The 23,528-nt window shown below is 43.8% G+C and overlaps 1 protein-coding gene across 2 annotated transcripts; it reads right to left on the bottom strand.

The window, feature by feature from the left end:
- Window positions 1-387: 387 nt before the first annotated feature.
- On the bottom strand, window positions 388-21,909 carry LOC133912807 (sec-independent protein translocase protein TATC, chloroplastic-like). Of its 2 annotated transcripts, none has more exons than XM_062355724.1 (4): window positions 21,399-21,903; window positions 10,930-11,222; window positions 9,303-9,593; window positions 388-806 (listed from the first exon to the last, which is right to left on the bottom strand). In XM_062355724.1, exons 1-4 carry the CDS (start codon window positions 21,685-21,687, stop codon window positions 597-599), a joined length of 1,083 nt encoding a protein of 360 aa, XP_062211708.1. In that variant the 5' UTR covers window positions 21,688-21,903; the 3' UTR covers window positions 388-596. The 2 variants fall into 2 exon arrangements, with proteins under 2 accessions (XP_062211708.1, XP_062211717.1); XM_062355733.1 differs by lacking the exon at window positions 388-806 and adding an exon at window positions 8,592-9,010 and having other exon boundaries at window positions 21,399-21,909.
- Window positions 21,910-23,528: the final 1,619 nt, after the last annotated feature.

The following is a 23,528-nucleotide window of genomic DNA, read 5'->3' as shown; positions in this document are numbered from 1 at the left end:
CATACTTTGGAGATGACAGAACAGGACCTGGTCTATGATGGTTAAGACTAGAGGAGTGTTTTGTTTGGCCACGAGATTGTATTTGCGTGTGCATTTTTGTCAAGTAATGAACCATAAACTGATGTGTACCGGTATTTGTCCGATCACCATATCAACCATAAGAGATTTACTAGAGACAATACAGCAGAAAAAAAATGTCATCAACTTCAGCGGCAAAACCATGACACGCCACAGTACCTCACAATAGGTTACCCAGCATATTCCTATCTCATTAATGCCACGACACTTGATCATACCTTCTATTACTTGAACAATGATGATTCAGATTGTAGCTCAATATTATGCATGCATGTATTACTTTAATGTTGAACGGGGAAGACCAGATAATTTTCCAGGTGTGGTAACTTATTAGATAAACTATCTGTTCGATCCATTTTCTGATAGTCATGAACTTTAGAAACTGAAATAGTGAAAATATGATCTTTAAGATGAGCAAAGTGAACTCATTTTATACAAGACTATGTTACAGTGGGGACTATGCTTTCTGAAGAACAGCCACGTTTTCTATGTTTCAGCTACACATCAATAAGGACCAGTTATCGCCCAATTAGCTTGACCACCCATGCACCACCCAAGTACAAACCAAGCAGAGGACCCGCCAAGAGCATCTGTGTCAGCGGATCGGTCGAGGGTGTAAGCACAGCAGCCGCAACAACAGCACCGACAACAACATATCTCCAGATCGAAAGCATTTGATCACCAGAAACTAATCCAACTTGTCCCAGCAGTAGCTGGATAACAGGGACCTGGACAGAATACCATGAAAATTGTAAAAATTCAATAGACGCTTCTTCTTTATGAGATTCTGCAGTTCTCATAGTTCGCTTTATCTGTATCTTTGTATGGTAAAGTAAGATTTGTAGTGCAGTCTTCTGATAACTCAAATAGGTGCTCACTAGCATCAAAAGCAGCATTCACATGAGTCATTTGTTCATTAGGTTAACACCAAGCGGAAGGATAGCAATCATCGCTGCCACAGTGGGATAATCACATAATAATTTACTAAAATGCACAAAGTTCGAATTCTGATACTTATCACCAATCACCTTTCAGATTTAGCAACTTATCTGCATAATAAAGGTATGAGTCAAGTGGAATGAGGTTCAAAAACTAATGGAATGAAGCTGCAAAACTTAAATCGATTCATATCCACTTTTGTCAGTTGCACTCTAGTGATGTTTGGCTTTTTCAGCAACTGTTTGGCTCGCAGTCAGAATTGTGCCATGCCGCATTTTTCATGTTCTCCAATACTCCAACAAGCCTGTCAACACAAACTCAAGCTAAATTTTACCTTAGTTGTGGTGACCAATCTGGGTGCTATAGCCACATTTAGGTATGAAAAGTTTGGCAATGTGTGGCATAAATCTCAACAGTTTATGATTTCAATGAAAACATTTTTGCCAATGTTTAACTGTTTCTCCACTTATAAACATATTCCCACCTATCTGTGGTCCAAGAAAACTCACTGTGTCTACATAAATGCCACAGATGATCTTTTGACTTGGACTACAAAGTCAGCTTTCAGCTGTTGGAATATCCCCTATTATCCAGCCAAGCATGCTGGAGTCCAGGCCGACACTGTCCTGATCCTGTGCGCTGTCCGGCAACCGAAGCTCCTGATCCTGTGCGCCATCGGGCAACCGAACAAGAGTTCGGTTCTGATCCAAAGAGATAACTCTGACTATTGATCTATTAGATAGAGATAACCTCTGACTTGGAGATAAACTCTGTAATCTTAGAGATAGACTCAGTTTAAATACCTCTACATCTACACTATATAAGCCCAAGGGCTCTGTGACTGCATGTTTGGTTGGGTTCAGGCTTTTCCAAAAGCTGCTTTTAAAAGCTGTTTGCTTATAGAAAAATTACTTTTGAATTGGCTTTTTAATATGAATGAAATATATAATATATGTAATACCCCTCAGAATAGTATCCCTCGAAAGCTACAAAAGCTCTTTCGACTCAGCTTCTTGCTTCTAGTAATAATGACAGCTTTTACTTCTAAGAAGTTATTTCTAGAAGCTAACTGTTTGGTTCAGCTTTCTGCTTCTAAGTACCAAAAGTCAGCAGAAGCTGAACCAAACAGGGTCCGAGAATAGTTAAACCGAGTATTCTCCCAATTTCCTACTTTCACGGTATTAGCCTAACCCGATCCTCCCAACTTGTTGAGCCGACCCCTTTGCGAGCTAACCCCCTTACGTGTGCCCCACTACGCATGCCCCTGCTCGCACCCCCTCATGTGCGTGTTCCTCTTGTGCGCGCCCCGCCCCCTGCTGCTATTGTTGTGTGCCTGTTTATTGCACGCACATTTGCTTTCTCCACCATTAATGTGCATACGCACATCCCCTTTTTCCTCGAGCTTCACCTGCAGAACTATACCTGTTGACACGAAACCTTCCTTGTTCTCATCGACAAGTTCAGCATGTAGGGCAATCTTGATGGCACCTCCCCCAAGTCAGAGGGTGGCGATGACACCTGGCAGGCTACAAATTATGTTGTCCTCGCTCTCCTCTGTGTCCGTCTCCGAGGAGATCCTCGGCATCGTCATCAACCCTGACGCCACCGCTCGCGCCACCTTGAACAGTCTACAGGTTCTGTTCTGCGACATCAAGAAGGCACGCCCGCTCTCGCTTGAGGCTGAGTTCTACAACTTAGCTCAAGGTGACCAATCCATCCTCGCCTACTCCCAGCAACTGAAGTCCTATGCTGATGCCCTTGCTGACAACGACTAGGTCTCCGAGGACACCCTCGTCCTCACCTTGCTGCACGATTTGAATAAGCAGTTCTGCAACATCGCCACCGTCATCAAGACCAAGACTTCTCAAGGAAGTCAACCTCAAGGTTGCAGCTCTAGGCTCCTCCACGGTCTTGGTGGTCGCCCCCAACACCAAGTCCGCTAATGCTGGCGCTTCTGGCCAAGCTACTGGCTACAGCGCTGGCAATCGGAATTCTAACTCCGGTGGCTCTGGTGGCAACGATGACAAGAACAAGGGTAAGAACGGCTGTCGTGGCAACGGCGACGGCACCCTCTTTGTCTAGCCATGGGGCATAATGCCGCCCTCATGTGGCCAGGCACCAACTTCGGGTAGGGCATCCTCAGTCCGTGTCTCCATGCACTGGGAGCTCAGTCTACCTTCGTTGTACATATCAGTCTACCTTCGTTGCACCAGGTATGTACAATGCTTAGATTGCCTCCGCGCCATCTTGGGACCAGGCATCCCTCATCCAGGCTATGAACGCCATGTTCCTTTAGCAGCCAAGGCCATGGTATATGGACTCATGTGCTTCTTCACACATGTCTGCCGACTCTGGTAATCTCTCCTACATCACCCCCCCCTTTCAACCAGAACTAAGGTGGTCATTGGTGACCAATGATAATCTTTGATCTGTCAAGTTTGATCTATTTGACCTTTCTGTGAAGGATCTTCGCACCAGGAACGTGATTCTCAGGTGCAATAGCTCCGGCGATCTGTAACTATTCTTCACGCCACCTGCCTCCACTCACCACGCCTTCGCGACACCATCCGCCACCATTTGGCACCAATGCTTGGGTCACCTTGACAGCAAGTCCCTCTCCAGTTTTTGCACCAACACCACCATTTTAGCTTCCAATAAATCGGCACCATCCCTTTGTCATACGTGCCAGCTCAGACGACATGTTCACCAAAGTCTATTTCCTGCACTAGTATTGCTTTTGAATTACTTCATTATGATCTATGGACGTCTCCTACAACTAGTATATCTAGTTACAAATATTATTTAGTGCTGCTTAATAATTTTACTCATTATTCTTGGACTTTTCCTCTCAAATAGAAGTCTGATACTCTACCTGCTCTAATAAATTTTCATGACTACGCCACTACTCAGTTCAACAGCACAATTCAGAGCATCCAGTGCGACAATGGCCGCGAGTTTGACAACCATGCCGCCTGAGCCTTCTTCCACAACTACAACATCCGCCTTTGCCGCTAGTTCCCCCACAATTCTCAACAGAACGGAAAAGCCGAGCGCGCCATCTGCACCACCAATGACGTTCTACGCTCCCTGCTTTTCTAAGCGTATGTCCCATCCCTTACTAGGCTGAGGCTCTTCACACCACCACATATCTCCTAAATCTTCCCACAAAAACCATTCACTCCACACCATATCAGGCTCCATTTGGTCATCACCCCACATATGATCATTGCCAAGTATTTAGTTATCGTTGCTACCCTACCTCTCCGCTACCATGAAATATAAGCTTGCTCCTCGCTCTATTGAATGTGTCTTTCTTAGCAACCTAGAAAATCACAAGGGCTGTGTGTGTACACACACATACACATATATACATACACACATATATACACACACACTTAACATGATGATGCAATGAATGGTGAGGTTTAAGCAGTGATAGCCCTTGTGATTCACATATATCTATTATGTACGTAGGCGCAACGTAGTTCACCTCTGCGCGCACCCCCAGTTATGATCCTAAAAACAGTATAGTTGGGATCCACAAGATATGTTAGTTACTATAAATAATATGGTAGTAACTGGGATACCTTCTCTAGTTATAATTATATACTTTTTGTTATGTGATCGTAACTTGTTCACCTTGCACACACCTTCCAGTTACGATCCCAAAAACAGTATAGTTGCAATTCACAAAATAGATCAGTTACTACAAATATATATGGTCGTAACTCGGATACTTTTTCTAGTCGTAATTATATACATTTTGTCACGTGATCGTAATTCAACTGTCTATGCTGTCGTAATTGACTATTTTCTTAGTCGTAACTAGACATGACGCAACAGTGAACTATATTGGCTGAATAGACTCGTCGTATATATGTATGTGTGTATATATAGGACCACATATTATTCTAACCCATATTGGCCCATCTTCTTCTCTCCTTAATTCCGGTAAAGGTAACATGGCATCAGAGCAAGGATTAGGGTTAATCTAATCCATAAACCCACGATCCAATTTTTTTTGGTCACCTGCGGCTTGTCTTCAACGTGGCCGTTGTCGTCCGTTTCTGTTGCGCCTCGTCGCCACATTGTCTCCGTGCGGCCCCATCTGCCCTCTCTTCTGCCGCCATCACGGATTGTCTGGCTCTCCTGCCGCCATCGTGCATCATCTGCCGGGTCAGGACGTCCACCTCACTGTCGCATCTGTTAGCATCCGCGGGGACTCTGTGGCAGATTTGGTCCTCTTGCTAACCGCACATGCTACTACTAGTGTAGATCCCGTCGCACAGGTGTGTTACTGTTGCTGGTGTAGATCCTGCCGCACGGGTGTGATCTTCTTTGTTGCTACTAGTGTTGGTAGTGGTGGTGTGCTCGACTGTTGTTGTTGGTGATCTATTGCTGCTATTGGTGGTGTGCTCTAGCTTGTGATACTTACTACCTATAACTTCAGTCATGTCCCAACCAAGTGCAATTGCTATTCCTATCAAACTTGATGGCCACAATTATCGCGAGTGGGTTCTTTTTGAGAAAACTGTATTGATGGAGTATGCTCTAGCATCTCATATAACTGATGTTCGACCTATGGATAAGTCCAAAGATGGTTCTGGTGTTACCGAAGTCAAGAATTAGCATAATGATGAGGGAAGGGTTATGAGTGCTATAGTCACTAGTATGAAGAAATCCTTGATCATGAGTCTTGAGCATCACAAGGCATCTAGGGAGATGTGGGATTATTTGTAGCGTCAATATGTTCAGAATAGTGATGCTCTCTTGCATACTCTGATGATAGGACTTCATAGCCTTCAGCAGAATGATCAATCCATAGATGAGTACTACATTGCATTTGATCGTTTGATGGGACCGTTGCTCTCAATGGTACCTTAGTGTACCTGAGGGTGTTCAGGATGTTGTGATCAAAAGAATAAGTTCATTGAGATGTTCCTTATGTATAACTTTTGTCATGGACTACAATCAAAATTTGAGTCTATTCATATGCAGTTGCTCAACAACCCCACTATTCCATCCATTGCTGATGTATTGTCAGCTTTGATAGCTAAAGAGACTCGTCTTCGTTGCTCACGTCTGCTCTAGTGCCCAACAGGGGTCCAGCGATGAGATGTCAGCCGGTGAAAGACCCGAGGCCGCATTTAAGAGCGCGCGTGGCCTGTCACCTCCAACTGCTCCCGCTACGCTCGGTGTCAGTTCCTGCCATATTCGGGCAGAAGGGCGTGGGGACATTAAATGCACGGGTCCCATCCCGTGCCATCCAGCGCGCCTCAGGATAACGTCGCAAGGCCCGAGGCGTTCCGTCTGCTGCGCTGCTGTGGCAGGAGAACAAGACAGGGCGGGCACGCCGGGCCGCTCTGCGACTGCCCGGTGGGCCCTCTCCACGGCGCCCGTTGTCAGTGCCATCATGACGACTGATGACCGAGCGCGGGGCGCGTTTTCGACCCCCGTCACTTCGCACCCCGTCACTTCGCACAGAGGCTATGATGACGCCTTTTCCATTTATGGTGCCTTGGAACTCGTGCCCTCCCATTCGGGGCACGCCACTGTCGGCAGGTATTTAAAGCGACCGGCAGCACGGACAAAGACAAGTCTGGGAAGGGAGGAAAAAGCTCGGCAAGCTCTGCACGGTTGAAGAAGTTAAGGAAGTAGAGAAGATCGAGAAGTCCAAGGGCACCCAAAGCCAACAGATACACACAGATCGAAGAACACCTTCGTACGAGCATAGAAACCAAAGAACAAGGAGCCCCAAGCTCTAGGATAGACAGACATTCTCGTAACTAGCACATTCCTGAGAGACATTCTCAGGACATTTATAGCATCCATACAGGAGTAGGGTGTTACGCCTTCGTGCGGCCCGAACCTGTCTAAACCTCCAGTGCATTTACTTCATTCCGCACCAGATCATTCCACCTCACCAGCTATCGCATTCACATCCATTTATTTCTCCAACAAACTTATTCAGAATCATCCCCCCGACCGAATCTCTAGAAAGGGGTCCCTCAGGATCCCTGCGACAGGAGTTAACCCTCCGACAAATACCGTCAAAGCAAGTTGGCATACCTGGTCCTCCGTAATAATGATTTGAGTTAGATATTAGAATAAGCAGAGACCATCTGTGTATGGCTTGCATGTAAGTTCTCCCCCTCCCTACTATATAAAGGAATGAGGACCCTGTTTGTAAGGTAGAGAGAAATCAATTCCGGCAAACTGCTAGAATATCGTCCGTAACCAAGTGAGATCTACGATAACACAAACACATGACGTAGAATTGTTATCCTCCGGAAGATCCGAACCTGTATAACCCCTGGTGTCCCCAAATCCACCATCTACACACCCAGTCCCTGAAACACCGTTCACACACCCACTGTCCAGCATACCCCGGAATCACTGTCAGGGATTTACCCTCGACACCAAGGGTCAAGATTATCATAAAACATTTGCTCATGTTGCTCACATGACCACAGTTCATACCTTGATTGTTGTGATTGGTACTTATTCCTAAACTATTTCTTAGGTGGATGTTAAGAATGTTCTTCTTCGTAGTGATTTGCATAAGTTTATATGCAACCTCCCCTAGGTATTGATGTTCCTTCAAGATGTCTGTCGTGCTTTATATCACCTCAAACAATCTCCTCATGCTTGGTTTGAGCAGTTTGTTTTTGTTATACAGACTGTTAGTTTTTCACCTAGTGATCATAATCCTAGTTTATTTATTCACCTATGTCAAAAAGAGCGTACTCTGCTTCTCCTATATGTTGATGATATGTTGATTACATGAGATGATATTGAGCATGTTGCTCATGTAAAGAAGCAACTCAGTGAGCAGTTTCAGATGTCTAATTTAGATCCTATTAGTTATTTCTTGGAGATTGAAGTTATAACTTTTGAAAAGGGTTTCTATCTTTCTCATTTAGGATCTCATGGCTAGCTCTGGCATTACTGATAATTGGACAGTTGCTATACCTATGGAGTTTCATTTGCGACTTCATCCTACTGATGGTACACCTCTTGAGGATCCCTCTCGGTATCATCATATTATGGGTAGTCTTATCTATCTCAGTGTCACCAGACCTGATATTGCTCATGCAGTTTATATTTTGAGTCAGTTTGTGAGGGCTACTTCTGTACACTTTGGCCATTTGCGCCGGGTATTACGTTACTTAAGAGGGACATCATCTCAATGCTTGTTCTATGCCCGTTCTAATCCTCTTTAGCTTTATGCTTCCTCTGACTCTATTTGGGCGAGTGATCCGATAGATCGTTGTTCTGTTACTGATTATTGTATTCTTCTTGGTACTTCTCATCTTACATGGAAGTCCAAGAAATAGGTTGTTGTATCATGATCCAGTACAGAGGCAGAACTTTGAGCTCTTGCCAATACTACTTCAGAGATTGTATGGCTTCACTGACTGTTGGTTAATTTTGGCATCTCCTGTGAAGCACCAATACCTCTTCTATATGATAATACTGGAGCTATAGAAATTGCTAATGATCATGTGAAGTATGAACTCACGAAGCATATTAGTGTTGATGCTTCCTTTACTCGGTTTCATTGTCATCCATCAGAGTTGCAAGTTGCAGATTTCTTCACCAAAGCACAAACTCAAGTGTTTACCATGAGTTTGGGGGAGGGGGAGGGGGTTAAGTATATATAGGCCCACATTATTCTAGTCCATATTGGCCCATGAGGACCGACTTTATACATTGACATCAAGTCTATAGGACGATTATCTTCTTCTCTCCACAATTCTAGTTCAGGTAACACATCATATCCCAACATGTGATTTTCAATGAAACATCCTTTCCCTTCGCCTCACAAGGTGTTAGAATATCCCCTATTATCCAGCTGAGCATGCTGGAGTCCAGGCTGACACCGTCCTGATCCTGTGCGCTGTCTGGCAACCAAAGCTCCTGATCCTATGCGCCGTCCAGCAACCGAACAAGAGTTCGATTCTGATCCAGAGAGATAACTCTGACTATTGATCTATTAGATAGAGATAACCTCTGACTTAGAGATAAACTCTGTAATCTTCAAGATAGACTCTAACTCAGTTTAAAGTTTAAACACCTGTACATGTACACTATATAAGCCCAAGGGCTCTCTGAGAATAATCAAGCTGAGTATTCTCCCAAGTTCCTACTCTTTCAAGAACAATATGTGCTACGGATCTGGTTACTTCAGAACAATTATATACAAGAAGAAACACATCCTATGACTAACCCTGATACCTGGTTACAAATTATAGGAGTGAAAACATATAGGGCAATTTCTTTACCTGAAAGGATAGTCCTGTGCTGAACATCAGTACAAGTATGAATTCGAAGTACTGGTCTATTGACCAGAGCGATTCCACTGCCCCGTCTGCATAGTTCACGAAGAAGTTCAATGCTGCAGGGCTAAGAACCATGTAGGAGAAGAAAATGCCAAGGTAGAATAGAACGGAGGAACCCAAAACAATAGGCCCTAGGAATTTCCGCTCATCCCTTGTTAAACCTGGGAGAACAAATGCTATTATCTCATACAAAATGATAGGACTTCCAAGTAAAAGGCCACAATAACCAGAGACCTGCATGGGATGAAATTAGTGAGACAATCAACAGGTTGATTGCTTAATGACCACTACAAAATAAAACTGATGTACATTATGGAAATTGAATGTACACAAGAATGATTATATGAAAACACATTCACTTTGGACATTTCTAGTATAGACTAGCAACAGAGGAAATTTAGTGGTCTTGAGAGAAGTTTACGGACCAGTGTATGGAGCAGTTTGTCGATAGTTAACCATCTTATCATGGATAAACCATAAAAACATAGAACAATGAACAAATATACTGCAGATCTATTATATAACGTTAAGTTTGAACGTTACTTATGTATGAACTATCCTTAGAGTTTTAAGTAATGCGCCTCCAAAAGCTAGTAAAATTATGCTCTAGTTTATGGAATTAATTTTGTTACTGTATTCACAAGCGAAACATAGACATGAGTAACTGCTTTAGAAATTATATTGCAGCAATGAGCCTAGAATGCTCATTTTAGAAATTTAACCTTACATCCCTTTCCCTTCCACACTAACTTTGCTGCCCACCTCATTAAGCAGGGAGAAACTTCCCAGCACTTGCTCCGCCAAGATGAGCAATGGTCCTAAACTTCTGTTATGGACCTCAAGGCCCAACCCAAAGCACTGTAGCATATGAACAGTACACACAGCATTATAGCTGCCGGTCCATGTCTAGTCACTTGCCAGCTAAATTAGGGAGTTATATCTAGAGTCTTCCAGATTGTACAGACTGGATCCAGTCTATTAGATCGAATCTACTACCCTCTATATAAAGAGAGGGGAGATGCTCCAGCTCCCTTTCTCGCCCCCCCCCCCCCTCCCCCCGCGCCGTGCGCCTCCCTCCATCCAGCGCCTCCAGCACCATTGCCGGCCACATGCCCGCCAACCGCCTCATCCTGCCTCCCCAATAATCAAAGCCCATAACAATTTTGTGTATGCACATATGTGAATCTAGGTACCTGTAGCTTTGCATTCTAATCGTTAGGGAGGTGAAAACGGGCACCCAGGTGTGGAACTCGTATTTAAGCTTTCCAACCATGTGAGAGAGGATTTTCATCCGATTGGTCTTTAGGATGCTACTGATGAATGTGGATTGTGCTGATCGAATTACCATGAGGGACCGTGATCAACTCCAGAATGCATTACACAGTGCTAGAATCATGAAATAAGAAAGATGGAGTATTCCAATGCATTGCAAGTTGCTACAACATTCAAATAAAATAGGTCATGTTGTCTACGAAGAATTGGGGGAGGGTGAGAGGGAGTAGAAATGATAAGAATATTGTAAGAAAAATTTCAAATGAAGAGTGTGTTCTTCAGATTTCCGGAGACTCACCTTTAATGTTGTAAAGAAAAATTCCCCAGGGGACAGCTGCAAAAAACGAACACCCTGAACACTAACTGGCGCCTCTAGAAGCAGAATCAAATCTTTGGAGAAAGCAAAACAGCCAAGTATTGCAGCTCCAACAGCCAAAACTGAGATGAATATCCTCTCACGAAGTTCCTCTAGATGATCAAATATACTCATCTCCTTATCATCAGGAAGTGATTCTTTGCTTGGATAAAGAAAATTATATAGAGCACTCTGTTCTTCTTCCTGTGTGAGGCCTCCAAAAGAACCATTTTCCACTGTAGAAGGTAAATTTGAGCTGTAAGTTAATCCAATCAATATTCATAGTGCAGCTATGTCACATGCCCCAGACAGAGAACTCCACCAAGGTATTACTGAATACATAAAAGATACGTCATCATGTAACATGAAAAAATGCAATAGCTATTACCAGTAAAATACAAAATGGTGCAGTATGAGGTAGAATTTGCTACTACTTTCTAGTGAGTCGACCTTTAACTTCTTTATTTCCTTTATTCAACTCGTCCAGTTGTATAACACTGATGAGCCAGAACAATACCAAAAAACAGAACAAGCTGTACTTATTTCAATGTATAGCTTTCTTATATTAGCATGTACTCCCTCTGTTTCTTTTTATAAGGCCCACATCCATGTCAAGTTCAAACTTCGTGATTTGTTTACCAACAATTGGCCTAAGAATATGCAGATTATGTGATACATAAATGATACCATTGCTTTCATATTTGAAAGTACTTTCCTGTTGCCATGATTTTGTTGTTACGAAATCTTAGATCGCCCTTTTAGTTACCAGACGCATTCACATTATGTTTTCACAGTAGTCATGTGTTCACATTACTCATGTGTTCACATTAGTCATGTGTTCATATTAGTCATGCATTCACATTTGCCTCAGTAGGCTATATACATGTAACATCTTGTGACTTAATTTAATCAATGAAAGTGTGCGTGATTATCTCCACTTACATTGTATCAGATGTGTTTGCTCCTGCCCTTGTTTTACAACCCCTGGATGGGAACCATTCAGAGGTAGCCTGGCTCGAGCTAGGCACCCAGTGTCCCTGGTAGTCCACCACAGCAGCAGCACCCATGGGGCTCTGGTGTGCCTCAATAACACTAGTATCCACACCCCAGTGATTTGCCGCAGCAGCAGGCACTCGCGGCTGTCATTCTCAATGCAATTGTTCATCCACTTGTTGCCGCTAGTGCCGACCTTTCCAGGGGCTCCTAGTCCACCCGGTTCGTGGGACCAACAGTCATTGGCGAATGCTTTCAACACTATGACTCTTGCTCCTCCAGCACAAACTAAATGGTACAAAGACACTGGTGTGACTTCACACATGATGTCAGATGTCGGTAACATCTCCTTGTCTCATTCACCCTGTCTTTCTACTCCTAGATCCATTGTTATCGGTAATGGGTCACTGCTACTTGTTACCTCCACTGGCTCTACAACTCTTCCCTGTCCTTTTCATCCTAATAGTGTTCTGGTTACTCCAAAAATTATTAAAAATCTCATCTTTGTTAGTCAGTTCACTATTAACAACAATTGCTCTATTGATTTTGACCCTACTAGTCTTTCTGTGAAGGATCTCTATTTCAGAAACATGATCGGCAGGTGCAATAGCTACAGGCAACTCTCTGCCATCTCATGTAATAGAAGTTCTATCAATATTTTTAAGTATATATGGTAACATATTATTCTAGCCCATATTGGCCTATGAGGACCAACTCTATATATTGACATCAAGGCTACAAGATCAATTATATCTTTCTCCTCAGTAAGGTAATATGGTATCAGAGCAAGGGTTAGGGTTAGACTAATCTAACCCACCCACGATCCTACCTTTTTTGTTTCCTTCCACGTCGCTGCCTGCAATTCTGTCACCGTTTGTGTTTGCTTGTCCCCGTCACCAACCCGCCGTTGCGGCTTGTTATTGAGCAAGTAGGCGTAACGGTGGAGTTCTATGGTGGCGAACTTAATAGAGTAAGTTATTTTGATCCTGCTACTGTAAAAAAATATGCGAGGCGCGCCCAATTAGGGGAAATTTTTTAATAGAGTAGGGTAGGGGGATGTCCTGAATAGAATAGAACATAGTAGAATAGAACGACTCTTTCTTAAATGAGTTTCTTAGAAGAGTGAAACAAAACTAAAGAAATAGAGAAAAAAAATCAAGTTCGGCAAAATGATTAACGCAAAACGCTCGATTAAAGAATCAAGTTGATACTACAATTCGATTACTCAATCAATTAGTAGTATCCCTAGAGTCCACTCCTCCCCCTCCATACTATTAGCGAAAGAGAAAATGTAAAGACTACCATTAAAGCAGCCCAAGCGAGACTTACTATATCCATGTAAATTATGTCTCCTATTTCTATGAAGGAATTATTCTACTATTGATAAATAATCATAGTGGAATCAAGGGTACAGAGTCAAAAGGCCATTCTGCCCTAAGACTATGGATGAATCAGTTAAAGGAATTTACTCCTAACAAATTCTCATATGATTTCTAGTAGAATAGGACAGTATTAAGTATAAATATGATACACAACCCTTTTTCCTAAAAAATGGTAGGGGATGTCCTGAATAGAAGACGCGGGAATAGAGAGATTTTTTGTTCCTTTTATTACCTTTTTTTATAAGCAATTGTACGAAATGAATTTCTAGATCCCGGGATTTCTTACCATCAAGTTGGTAAAAAGCCTCGATTTCTGGAATTCTTTATTTCTATCTCATGCAAAAGAAGAGAATCCAAGGCAGAGGCAAGAACAAAAATAAGAACAAGTCCTTTTAGGAAGAATTGTGGTTCTTCTTAATCCTCTATTGGGCACAAGAAATAGGCAAAAAAGCCTTTTTTATGTTGATTCTTCTTGTATCGAAGTAAGACCGACATCGCCGTCACCATCTGGCCGCCGTCTCGGCTCATCATTGCGTCGCTGTCGCCGTCATCATCTGGCCGCCATCGCAGCCTGTCATCACGCACAGTCATGTCCGCACATCGCGGATCTGGCCTGGAAGCAGTCGCGTGTGTCCGCCCGTCATGGATTGACGCTGATCCGATCCGCCGCGCCACGGATTCGCTTTTTGTGTGTCCGCTTGCCACAGATCTGGCCAGCGGCGCCACGGATTCGCTTTCTCCCGATGTGGATTCGTCTTCTCGTGGCCGCCCGCCGCGGAAATCACGCCCTCGTGCACGCCTGTAGCGGATCCAACCAGGCCTCGTGGCGGATTCACCCCGTCATTGTTGGTCTTCTCGCTGTGCACCTCCTATCGCCCAGCAGCCGTTGCTGTGCACTCCTAGCAGCTGTCGTCGTGCACCTCCTGTGTTTGGCGAGTGCTGCTGCTTGGTCTTATTCACTATGTTGGCGTGTGCCACTGCTACTGGTGTTGCTTGGCCTTCTCTGTTGTTGGTACTACTGGTGATTGCTGCTATTGGTACCTTCTTGGTTGTTGCACAAGTTTTGTCAGTCCTTCAATCATGTCGCAACCTATTGTTAGTGTTTTTCCTCTCAAGCTTGATGGTCACAATTACCGAGAATAGGCTTTTTCTATGAAAACTGTCGTAAGGGATTATGCTCTAACTAATGCTCCACCCATTGATAAGTCAACAGATGGTTCTGGTGCAGCTCAAGTCAAGAGTTGGCATAATGATGATGGAAGAGTAATGAGTGCTATTGTCACTAGTATGAAGAAATCATCGATTATGAGTCTTGAGAGTCACAAGACTGCTAAAGAAATGTGGGACTATCTGCAGCACCGCTATGTTCAGAATAGTGGTGCTCTTGCATACTCTAATGATAGGACTTCATGGTTTTCAGCAGAATGATTTGTCCATAGATGAGTACTGCACTACTTTTGATCGTTTGATGGGACTGTTGCTCTCCATGGTACCTCAGTGTACTAGAGGATGTTTAGGCTGTTGTGAAAATAAGAACAAGTTCATTGAGAAGTTCCTCATGTACTAATTTTGTTATGGACTACGCACAGAATTTGAGTCTGTTCGCACACAACTACTTAATAATCCCATCACTCCATCCATTGTTGATGTCTTATCTACTTTGATTGTTGAAGAGACTCGTCCTCGCTCGCTCACAACTGCTTCAGTGTCATTACCTCACAGTGTACTTGTAGCTTCTCAAAGGTCCAACAAAGCTAGAGGCGGTTCCTCAGAGGGTATTCCTTGTGAACATTGCAAGAAGACTGGTCATCGTTCAGATAATTACTTCTCTCGTCATCTAGAGAAGTTGGTTGAGTTCCGTGCACGCCATGCTGCTCACGCTGCTCGTAATACAGCTCCTTCCCGAGGTTCTGTATCAGTTGCAGCTACTCATGAGCTTCCTTCCATGTAACATCCGATAAGTCCCAACTGGTTGCTTGCAAGCCGGTCAATACTGGAGGTTCTATTCAGACAGCTGATGGTACATCTTGTCATCTCACTCATCAGGGTGCACTTTCCACTTGTTTTTCTATACTAGATGTTTCTTTTGTACCTCAGTTATCCATGAATCTTCTCTCCGTAGGTCAAGTCACTGACCAGAACTGTTTTGTTGCATTTGACGCCTCATCTTGTTTTATTCAGAATCTTCGAAGCAGGAGTTTGATTAGGACTGGTCGTCGCCGTAGCGGGTCTCCTAGCCTCTCCATTCTGGACACCTTGTTTCTTCCTTCTTCCACCAGCTCCACTGCTCGTTTGTCATCTGCTGCATCATCCTCCGCTTCATCTTTTGCCAAGTGGCATCATCGTCTTGGTCACTGGTGTGGATCGCGTTTGTCTAATTTGGTTTGTCAAGGTCATTTAGGTAGTACACCTATTGAGTCCACTTTTTATTGTAAGGGTTGCAATCTTGGCAAACAGCTCCAACTCCTATATTCTAGTAGTTTCTCATTCTAAAAAACCTTTTGATCTTATTCATTACGATGTATAGGGTCCTTCATCTTTTGCTTCAAAAGGTGATCATAGTTATTATGTTATCTTTATTGATGATTATTCTCAATATACTTGGATTTATTTCATGAAACATCGCTCTCAGTTCTTTTTACGTAACAATATTTTACTCGTATGGTCCATACTCAGGTCTCTACTACCATTAATGTCTTTCGCTCTGACTTCGGAGGAGAATATCCATCATCTGTTTTCTATCAGTTTCACCTTTGAGGGCACTCTAGCTCAGCTTTCGTGCTCTGGGACTCATGCTTAAAATGGCGTTACTGAACGCAAACATCGCCATCTAATAGAGATTGCATGCACACTCCTTATTGCATCTTTTGTTCCTTCTTATTTCTGAGGAGAAGCTGTTTCTACAGTCGTATATCTTATCAACCGGCAGCCGTCTTCCAAGCTGGTCGACAAATGCCCTAGCGTAACACCCTAGTTTTCAGAATTTGCAACTTTTTTTTTAATTTACCAACATTAGTAAGTAGCTTCACCAGTAAAATAGGTTTAAAAAACCTATTTTCATAAACAATCAATCAATACAAGTTATTATTTTATATGTATTGCATGCTGAGTTTTGCTAGGAGCCAAGTAAATACGTTAGATTTCTTTTCCTTTTTCTTTCTCTTTAATGTTTTGAGTGAAAAAGATTTTGAAAACGTTTTTACAAAACTCAGTAGTAAATTAGTTAAAGATCTTAATAGTTGGAATTCAAAATCTTTTAATTCATCATCTATTCAATCCTTGATCATACCTAATCTCTCTAGTTCTATTCAAATCTTATCTAAATCCTTGTTTAAGGTCAATCTCTCCACTTTTCAAATTTCTACCCAAATCCAAATTTAAATTCCTTATCTACTCACATTCTTGTTCAACCTCATTCGTTTCTCTAAAATTCACTCCAAGCTCAATTCAAATTCAAACCCTATTCAAATTTCTCTACAAAAGTTTTTTTTTCTAAAACCTTAGATATACCTAAGGTATCATTGGACCCAATCCTGCCAAGTCATCTAGAAGCACAAACTCTTAGCTGGCACACAAGTCATCTACGACACAAAAGTCATCTAGAAGGCTCAACACAAAGGATCCACGAAATATGTGATTCGTAGAGTCCTAGACAGCCTTATCTTCCCATGCAGTTTCGAAGTTCAAGATGGCCTCAAATGCAAATCTTGACAATATCAATGTTGTAGGTCTCGTCGAGAGCTTCGATTCGAAGCAATCGAAGTCCCCTTTTAGATAATGGAGATAGGAGTTATGGCCCCCGAAATCAGTGTTACACCGATAAGTCTCAGTTCAAACAGTTTATCTTGTGACGCATTTTTGGAAATCAAAATGGCGTTTTCAGAAGTTTCAATGAGTACCAAAGTTGTAGATCTTTTCGAGTACTACTGTTTAGAGTCCAGAAACGTCCTCAGAATAGAGAGCTGCGAAAAAGAAAATCCTAACCGACTCAAACTCGAACTCGAATCGTTTCCGGCTTGGACTCCACCTCAACCAGCCGCCTCTAACCCTATAGATAGGTATTGAACATCCTCCCCTACCCCTTTTTTATCCCTCCAAGCAGTAGCCACTGCAGCTGCCCTATCCGTGTGCCGCCGTTCACCGGTGCCGCTGCCGCCGCTGGTGCTGTCGTCGTCTCCGCGAATCCTCCTTCCCCGATCGTTAAAGCAAGGTGAGGACCAATCATTCTCCTTCCTTACCCCTGTTTGAGAACTTTATTGCCCGCACTTTTTTCCTCACAAATGGCATTGCCTTTTGCATGTCATGTCCCTACACCTCCCATCAAAACGGCAAGGTCGAACGCATTATTCGCTCCACCAACAACATAATATAATCCCTCCTGTTTTAGGCCAGTCTCCCCACCTACTTTTGGGTTGAGGCTCTTCACATCGCCACCTATCTCCTTAACCGTCTTCTCACCAAGATACTCCATTTCTCCCTTCTTCATGCTCTACGGAGTGCCTCCAACATATTCTCACCTCTGTGTTTGGCTCCAAGAGCTACCCCAACTTGTCCGCCACCAGCCATCACAAGTTGTCCCCTCGTTTCACCATGTGTGTTCCTTGGCTACTCTTCATATCACAAAGGTTACCAGTGTCTTGATCTTTTATCCAACTGGGTCATTATTTCCGACCACGTCACATTTTATGAGACATCATTTCCTTTTGCCGAGTTGAACCCCACATTGACTCCTGTTGCTTTTGATTTCTTATCGAACTATGAGTCCGTGCCAGCTCTTATTGGTCCGCCAAGTTCATTTTCCTATGTAGGTCTTGATGCTCTGACTCGTGTGCCGACCGTGGCGCTGTGTCACGCCCCTGCTACGACCCAACGTGGTGCACCTTCATGGTTGCACCCACTGTGTCCACAACGACACCATTTGCAGTTACCTTGCGTGCCGCATTGGGTGTCATGCCCAGCGACCCACCCTGGTGGATCTCCTTCCATCATGTCGCAGCCCGGGGGGAAGGGGGTAGGGGGCGCCCACCCTGGCTGCTGCGCCTCCTATGATGGCCGTTACTTCGGCCCCATCCTAACTTCCAGCCGGTGCAGTGCCTATACAGACACAATGGTGACACGAGGCAAACAAGGTTTTTGCCAACATGTCCAGTGCCTCAACTTGTATGTGACCGCTCTATCTCCGATCCCAAAGACGTACGGGTCTACCCTCGCTGATCCTCATTGGCAGACAGCCATGGATGAGGAGTTTACGGGTCTTCAGGCAAACCACACGTGGGATCTCGTTCCCCGTCCATCCTATGTAAACATTATGACTAGCAAGTGGATTTTTTGCCACAAGCTTAATTCCGATGGCACACTGGGTCGCTATAAAGCTCGCTGGGTTCTTCATGGCTTCACGCAACGTCTCGGTGTTGACATTGATGAGACCTTCAACACCATTGTGAAGCATGCCACAGTTCGCACTGTTCTGTCCTTGACATTGTCCCGGGATTAGCCTGTTCATCAGTTGGTTGTGAAGAACGTGTTCCTTCATGGCACCTTATCTAAGATGGTTTATTGTTCCCAGCTCACTGGTTTTGTGGACAGCTTGCGTCCTGATTATGTCTGTCGACTCAAGAAGTCTCTATGGTCTCAAGCAGGCACCTCGTACATGATACAACCGCTTTGCCTCCCACTTATTGAATCTCGGATTTGCTGAGGTCAGGTCTGAAACCTCTATTTGTTTATCGTCATGGCGCCGGCACTACTTGTTGCAACTGTATGTTGATGACATAGTGCTGATAGTTTCTTTAGATGCGTTATTCCGCTAGACAATTTCCGCACTCTAACAAGAATTTCCTATAAGGATTTCGGAGAACTTCATCATTTTTTAGGCGTCCCCGCAGCACCGTGCTGGTGGTCTCTTCCTCTTCTAGTGCAAAAGCATGTTGGATATTCTTGAGCATGCTGGCATATCCGACTACAAGCCTTGCAGCACATAGGTGGATATTCACTCGAAGGGAACCAACTCTGTTGGTCCTCCTGTAAGCGATCCCACAAAGTATCGCAGCCTCTCCGGTGTTCTTCAGTATCTCACATTCACTCAGTCGGATATTGCTTACGTTGTTCAGCAGGTCTGCCTTCATATGTATGATCCTAAGGAGCCTCATCTCACTATAGTGAAGCGCATCCTTCGGTACATCCGTGGCACTCTGGACCATGGTCTTCTCCTACATCGATCTTCGCCGACAGACCTTGTTGTGTACTCTGATGCTGACTAAGCTGAATGCCTAGATACATGCAAGTCCACATCGAGCTATAATGTATTCTTTGGCAACAACCTCATCTTCCGATCTTCCAAACGACAGAACACGCTGTCTCGTTCTAGTGCCAAGGCTGAGTACAGGGTTGTGGCCAACGCATTTGCTAAGATCTGTTGGTTGCGGCCGGCTTCTTTAGGAACTTCACGGTACTCTTCGTCGCGCCACTTTAGTCTACTGAGACATCATTAGTGTCATTTATCTCTCGATGAATCTAGTGCAACATCAGCGCATCAAACACATCAAGATCGATCTACATTTCGTTCGAGAGCATGTTGCCCTCGGTGATGTACTGGTAATTCATGTTCCGACTACATCGTAGTACACCGACATTTTCACCAAAGGACTGCCTAATTCCATCTTCACTGAAAATGCCCTTTTGGTTACCACATGCATTTACATTATGGTTTCACATTAGTCATATGTTCAAATTACTCGTGTTCACATTAGCCATGCATTCACATTAATCATTTGTTCACATTGGTCATGCATTCACATTAGCTTCGACTAGCTATATATATGTAACCTCTTGTGACTTATTTTAATCAATGAAAGTGCGCATGATTATCTCTGCTTACACGAACAATATATTATATGAGAAATAATGATCAAGTATAGTGCTAGAGACTCCACTAAGTCAAACAACGCATTATTTTGAAACAGAGGGAGTATTTCCCAAAATTCTAATCTATAGCTTTGTTATTCAAACTCTCTAATGCTAGAGGGCTGCATTTACCAATAGTTCACACTTGACACAGTGGCGACAAGGTGACAATTGATAATCATAGAATATTTTAACGGTTTTATATTTAAATAAAAGGGAAATCAAATTGCTGGTGAGCAAAATTAACATTTTTAAGAAAACTCAAATCTCTGAAGCTAAGTCTAAATCTATGGTGCTTGTACAAAACATATCAGTATATACTTTAGGGCATGAATAATGGTGCCACCACCTTTTAGCCGTCCCATAACATATCCACATCAGCAAAATCCTACATGGAGGAGAGAGAATACAGGTAGTTGCTTAGCTAAAAGATACCTTGTTTGATAACTAAAAGATCCTGTGAGGCCACAAGAGACATTTAAGAGAACGCACTGCATAGATTGATTCTTAAGTCTTCTCTAGGCTTGCGCGGAGGCTAAGTGACAACCTAAATGATGGCTTAAGAAAGCAACGAGAGGTCAGATAACAGAACCTACCGTAATTGATGATCTGCAACTAAAGGAAGTGAAGAAAATATGTACCAGGTATTGGATGGACAACAACGGACATTGTAGCTAACATGAAAATTCAACCTTATCTGTCTGTGCTACCAATTGCATGCCATATTTTTGACATTTGACAATCAATTTGTTCTTTAGATTAATAATTTTTTTATAACATTTAACAAATAGCGGAGTGACAGCCTCTTAAACTCCGCTATTCCCCAGGTCTGAAGCCTCGTTTGGATTTTGGGATATGAGAGGTGGGAAAGAGAAATGAGCATTTGAAATTCAATCCTAACCACTCATTTTCACCTTTCTATCATAACCCTCCATTCATTTCCCTTTCTCTATCACATCCCTCTTTTCCCAGTTGCCAACGAGGCCTGCGTGGAATTGCTCGTGATGAACAACACTGACCAACGAGTTGAGGTCATGTTGGGCACCTGAATAAACTCTCAAGCCCAAGACCTCTTCGGGAGCTCCAGAGCGACACCGCAACAGTGGTACCAAAAGGGGATGCTCAGAAGCGTACCAGGAGGCGGTTCCTCGAGGGCGGCGCCGAGGCCGCCGGACGGAGACTCCTCCCTCTGCGGCACGGTTGACGGCGACCCGGCACCCTGGGGGCCGCCGCCTCCGTCGACGGCGGCGCAGCGGAGGCGCCGGCGCCGTCGCCGGCCGCGTTGGGGCTCAGCCGCCGCGGCAGCGAAAGATAGCAGGGGCAGGTTGGGCGGGCGAGGGAGCGGCCGGCTGTGGAGGAGGAGGACGCCGCCGAGCTGAAGCTGCGGCGGTGGGTGCGAGAGCAGCGCCCCCGCGCTTCCCATCCGTGCCCGTCTGCTGCTCGCCGCTCGCTGGTGCGCTGCTTGGAGGAGGCGAGCAGGGGGAGGCGGATAGACGATAATTATCTCGCTCGCGTGTTTGCTCTTTGCTGGTGACTGTTGGTGTCGCGCTTCGCTTCTCTCCTCGCCTCTCTCTCTGCCGTGTTGGGCTTCGAGGGCCACACGACGCGGGTGAGCAGTGGCAGAATTGTGCAGTGACACACGCTTCGGCTTCGAGCCGCGCACCTCAAGAAAATCTACCGTGTGGTGGGCTCCACACTGCGAAGTGGGGACTTTTGTTGAGTACATTTAAGATCATCTCCAACCATATTTCTTTCATTTTATTCCCTTCTTGATTCCTTTTCTCATTCTCATTCCCTTTATTTTCTCTAATCTCCAACAGCTTCCCCTCGAGGGGAATCGTGAAGGGAAAGGAGAGAGAATCCCGTCCTGAAGGGAATGACCCTGGGAATCCCGTCGTGACGGGAACCGTGAAGGGAAACCGTTGGAACGCTGAAGGGAACAAAAATCCCGTCGTGAAGGGATTTTAGTCCCTGAATGGAAACCGTTGGGGATGATCCAAGTGGGCTGTATCTGTATCCCAAAGTTTGATTTTTTAATATTTATTTTAGTATTTGCAAAACTAGATATTTTTTAAAAAATTGAACATCTAACCTATTGTCATTAGTTGAAAAAGGTGGCAATCAAGTATTGTCCATCTAACGGATGACACCATGTAGGGTCACAGTCAAATAACATTAAATTAAATAGCTGCACTGATATGGTTGCCACGACAATGTATTACGAGTTAGATTGGCAATGTTGTCCTTCCAACGAGTTATAGGACCATATGCATGCGTGACTAGGCTCATTAGAAAATGTGTCGCATGTTGAATAGATGATAACTTTTACTATATAAAGCACCGCGTCGCGTCTGAGGGGTCTCACTTGGTTGTTTTTTGCTGCTAGCGCCCAGAGAAGAGAGAGTAGTGAAGAGAGATCAGGGAGCAGGAGGGGATGGGAGGGAAGGGAGAAAGAAACGGCGAAGCCTTGTCCAATTCAAAGGTAAATATTTTTTATTTGTTTTTTTACAAACCACTTAGGGTAGCCCCTACATCTAGGTTTAAATATAGTTTAGAATTTAGATCTAGGTTTAGACATAGTTTAGTAATGAGATATAGGTTTAGACATAGCATAGCAAATAGATGTAGGATTTCGTGATATTAGACGTAGTGTTGTTGGATTTAATTTTTTTTAGTAATGTAGAGTAAATGTTGGGTCTAGTTTTTTAGGATTATTGCATTGTTAGATGTAGATTTGCATAATAGCTTTACATATATGTTTTTTTTATGTTCCGTTGTTGTAAATGTAGTAAATATAGTTGTCGGTACCCAAAATAATAGTAGAATTTTTTGTCGATCGTTGGTAGATATGTCGAATAAGTGACAATTTAGGATTTTTTTATAAGAACAGTGAAATTTGTTATGGTCCAGAAGGGACAGTGTTGTCGGTGTTTAAGTCAATGGAGAAGGGTATATTGAGACCGATGCATAAGATTGTTGGACATTTGTACTACTAGTTAATGCGGGGTTTCAAAATAAACCGCGAGGTCCAAGATATGACTATGAGCATTGTGGGCAACCGTATGACTAATGGTATGTACTGGGAGGTATACCCGCTTAGGAAAAATCCGGTTTGGAGGAGGTATCTACATGATGTGGTTCATAGAGGTTGGGCACTTATATTACTTGTGCAATGGAAGAACAAGGAGGGAGTTGGGGAGATGCACGGTGGAGGGCATGTGGAGGAGGAGGCAGGTGATGAGGTAGTGGAAGAAGTGGTTGGCA

This window comes from Phragmites australis, chromosome 1 (genome assembly GCF_958298935.1).
Source record: "Phragmites australis chromosome 1, lpPhrAust1.1, whole genome shotgun sequence".
NCBI classification, from domain to species: Eukaryota; Viridiplantae; Streptophyta; class Magnoliopsida; order Poales; family Poaceae; genus Phragmites; species Phragmites australis.
Note: the sequence above shows the minus strand (reverse complement) of the source record. Positions and strands in the feature narration are given on the sequence as shown.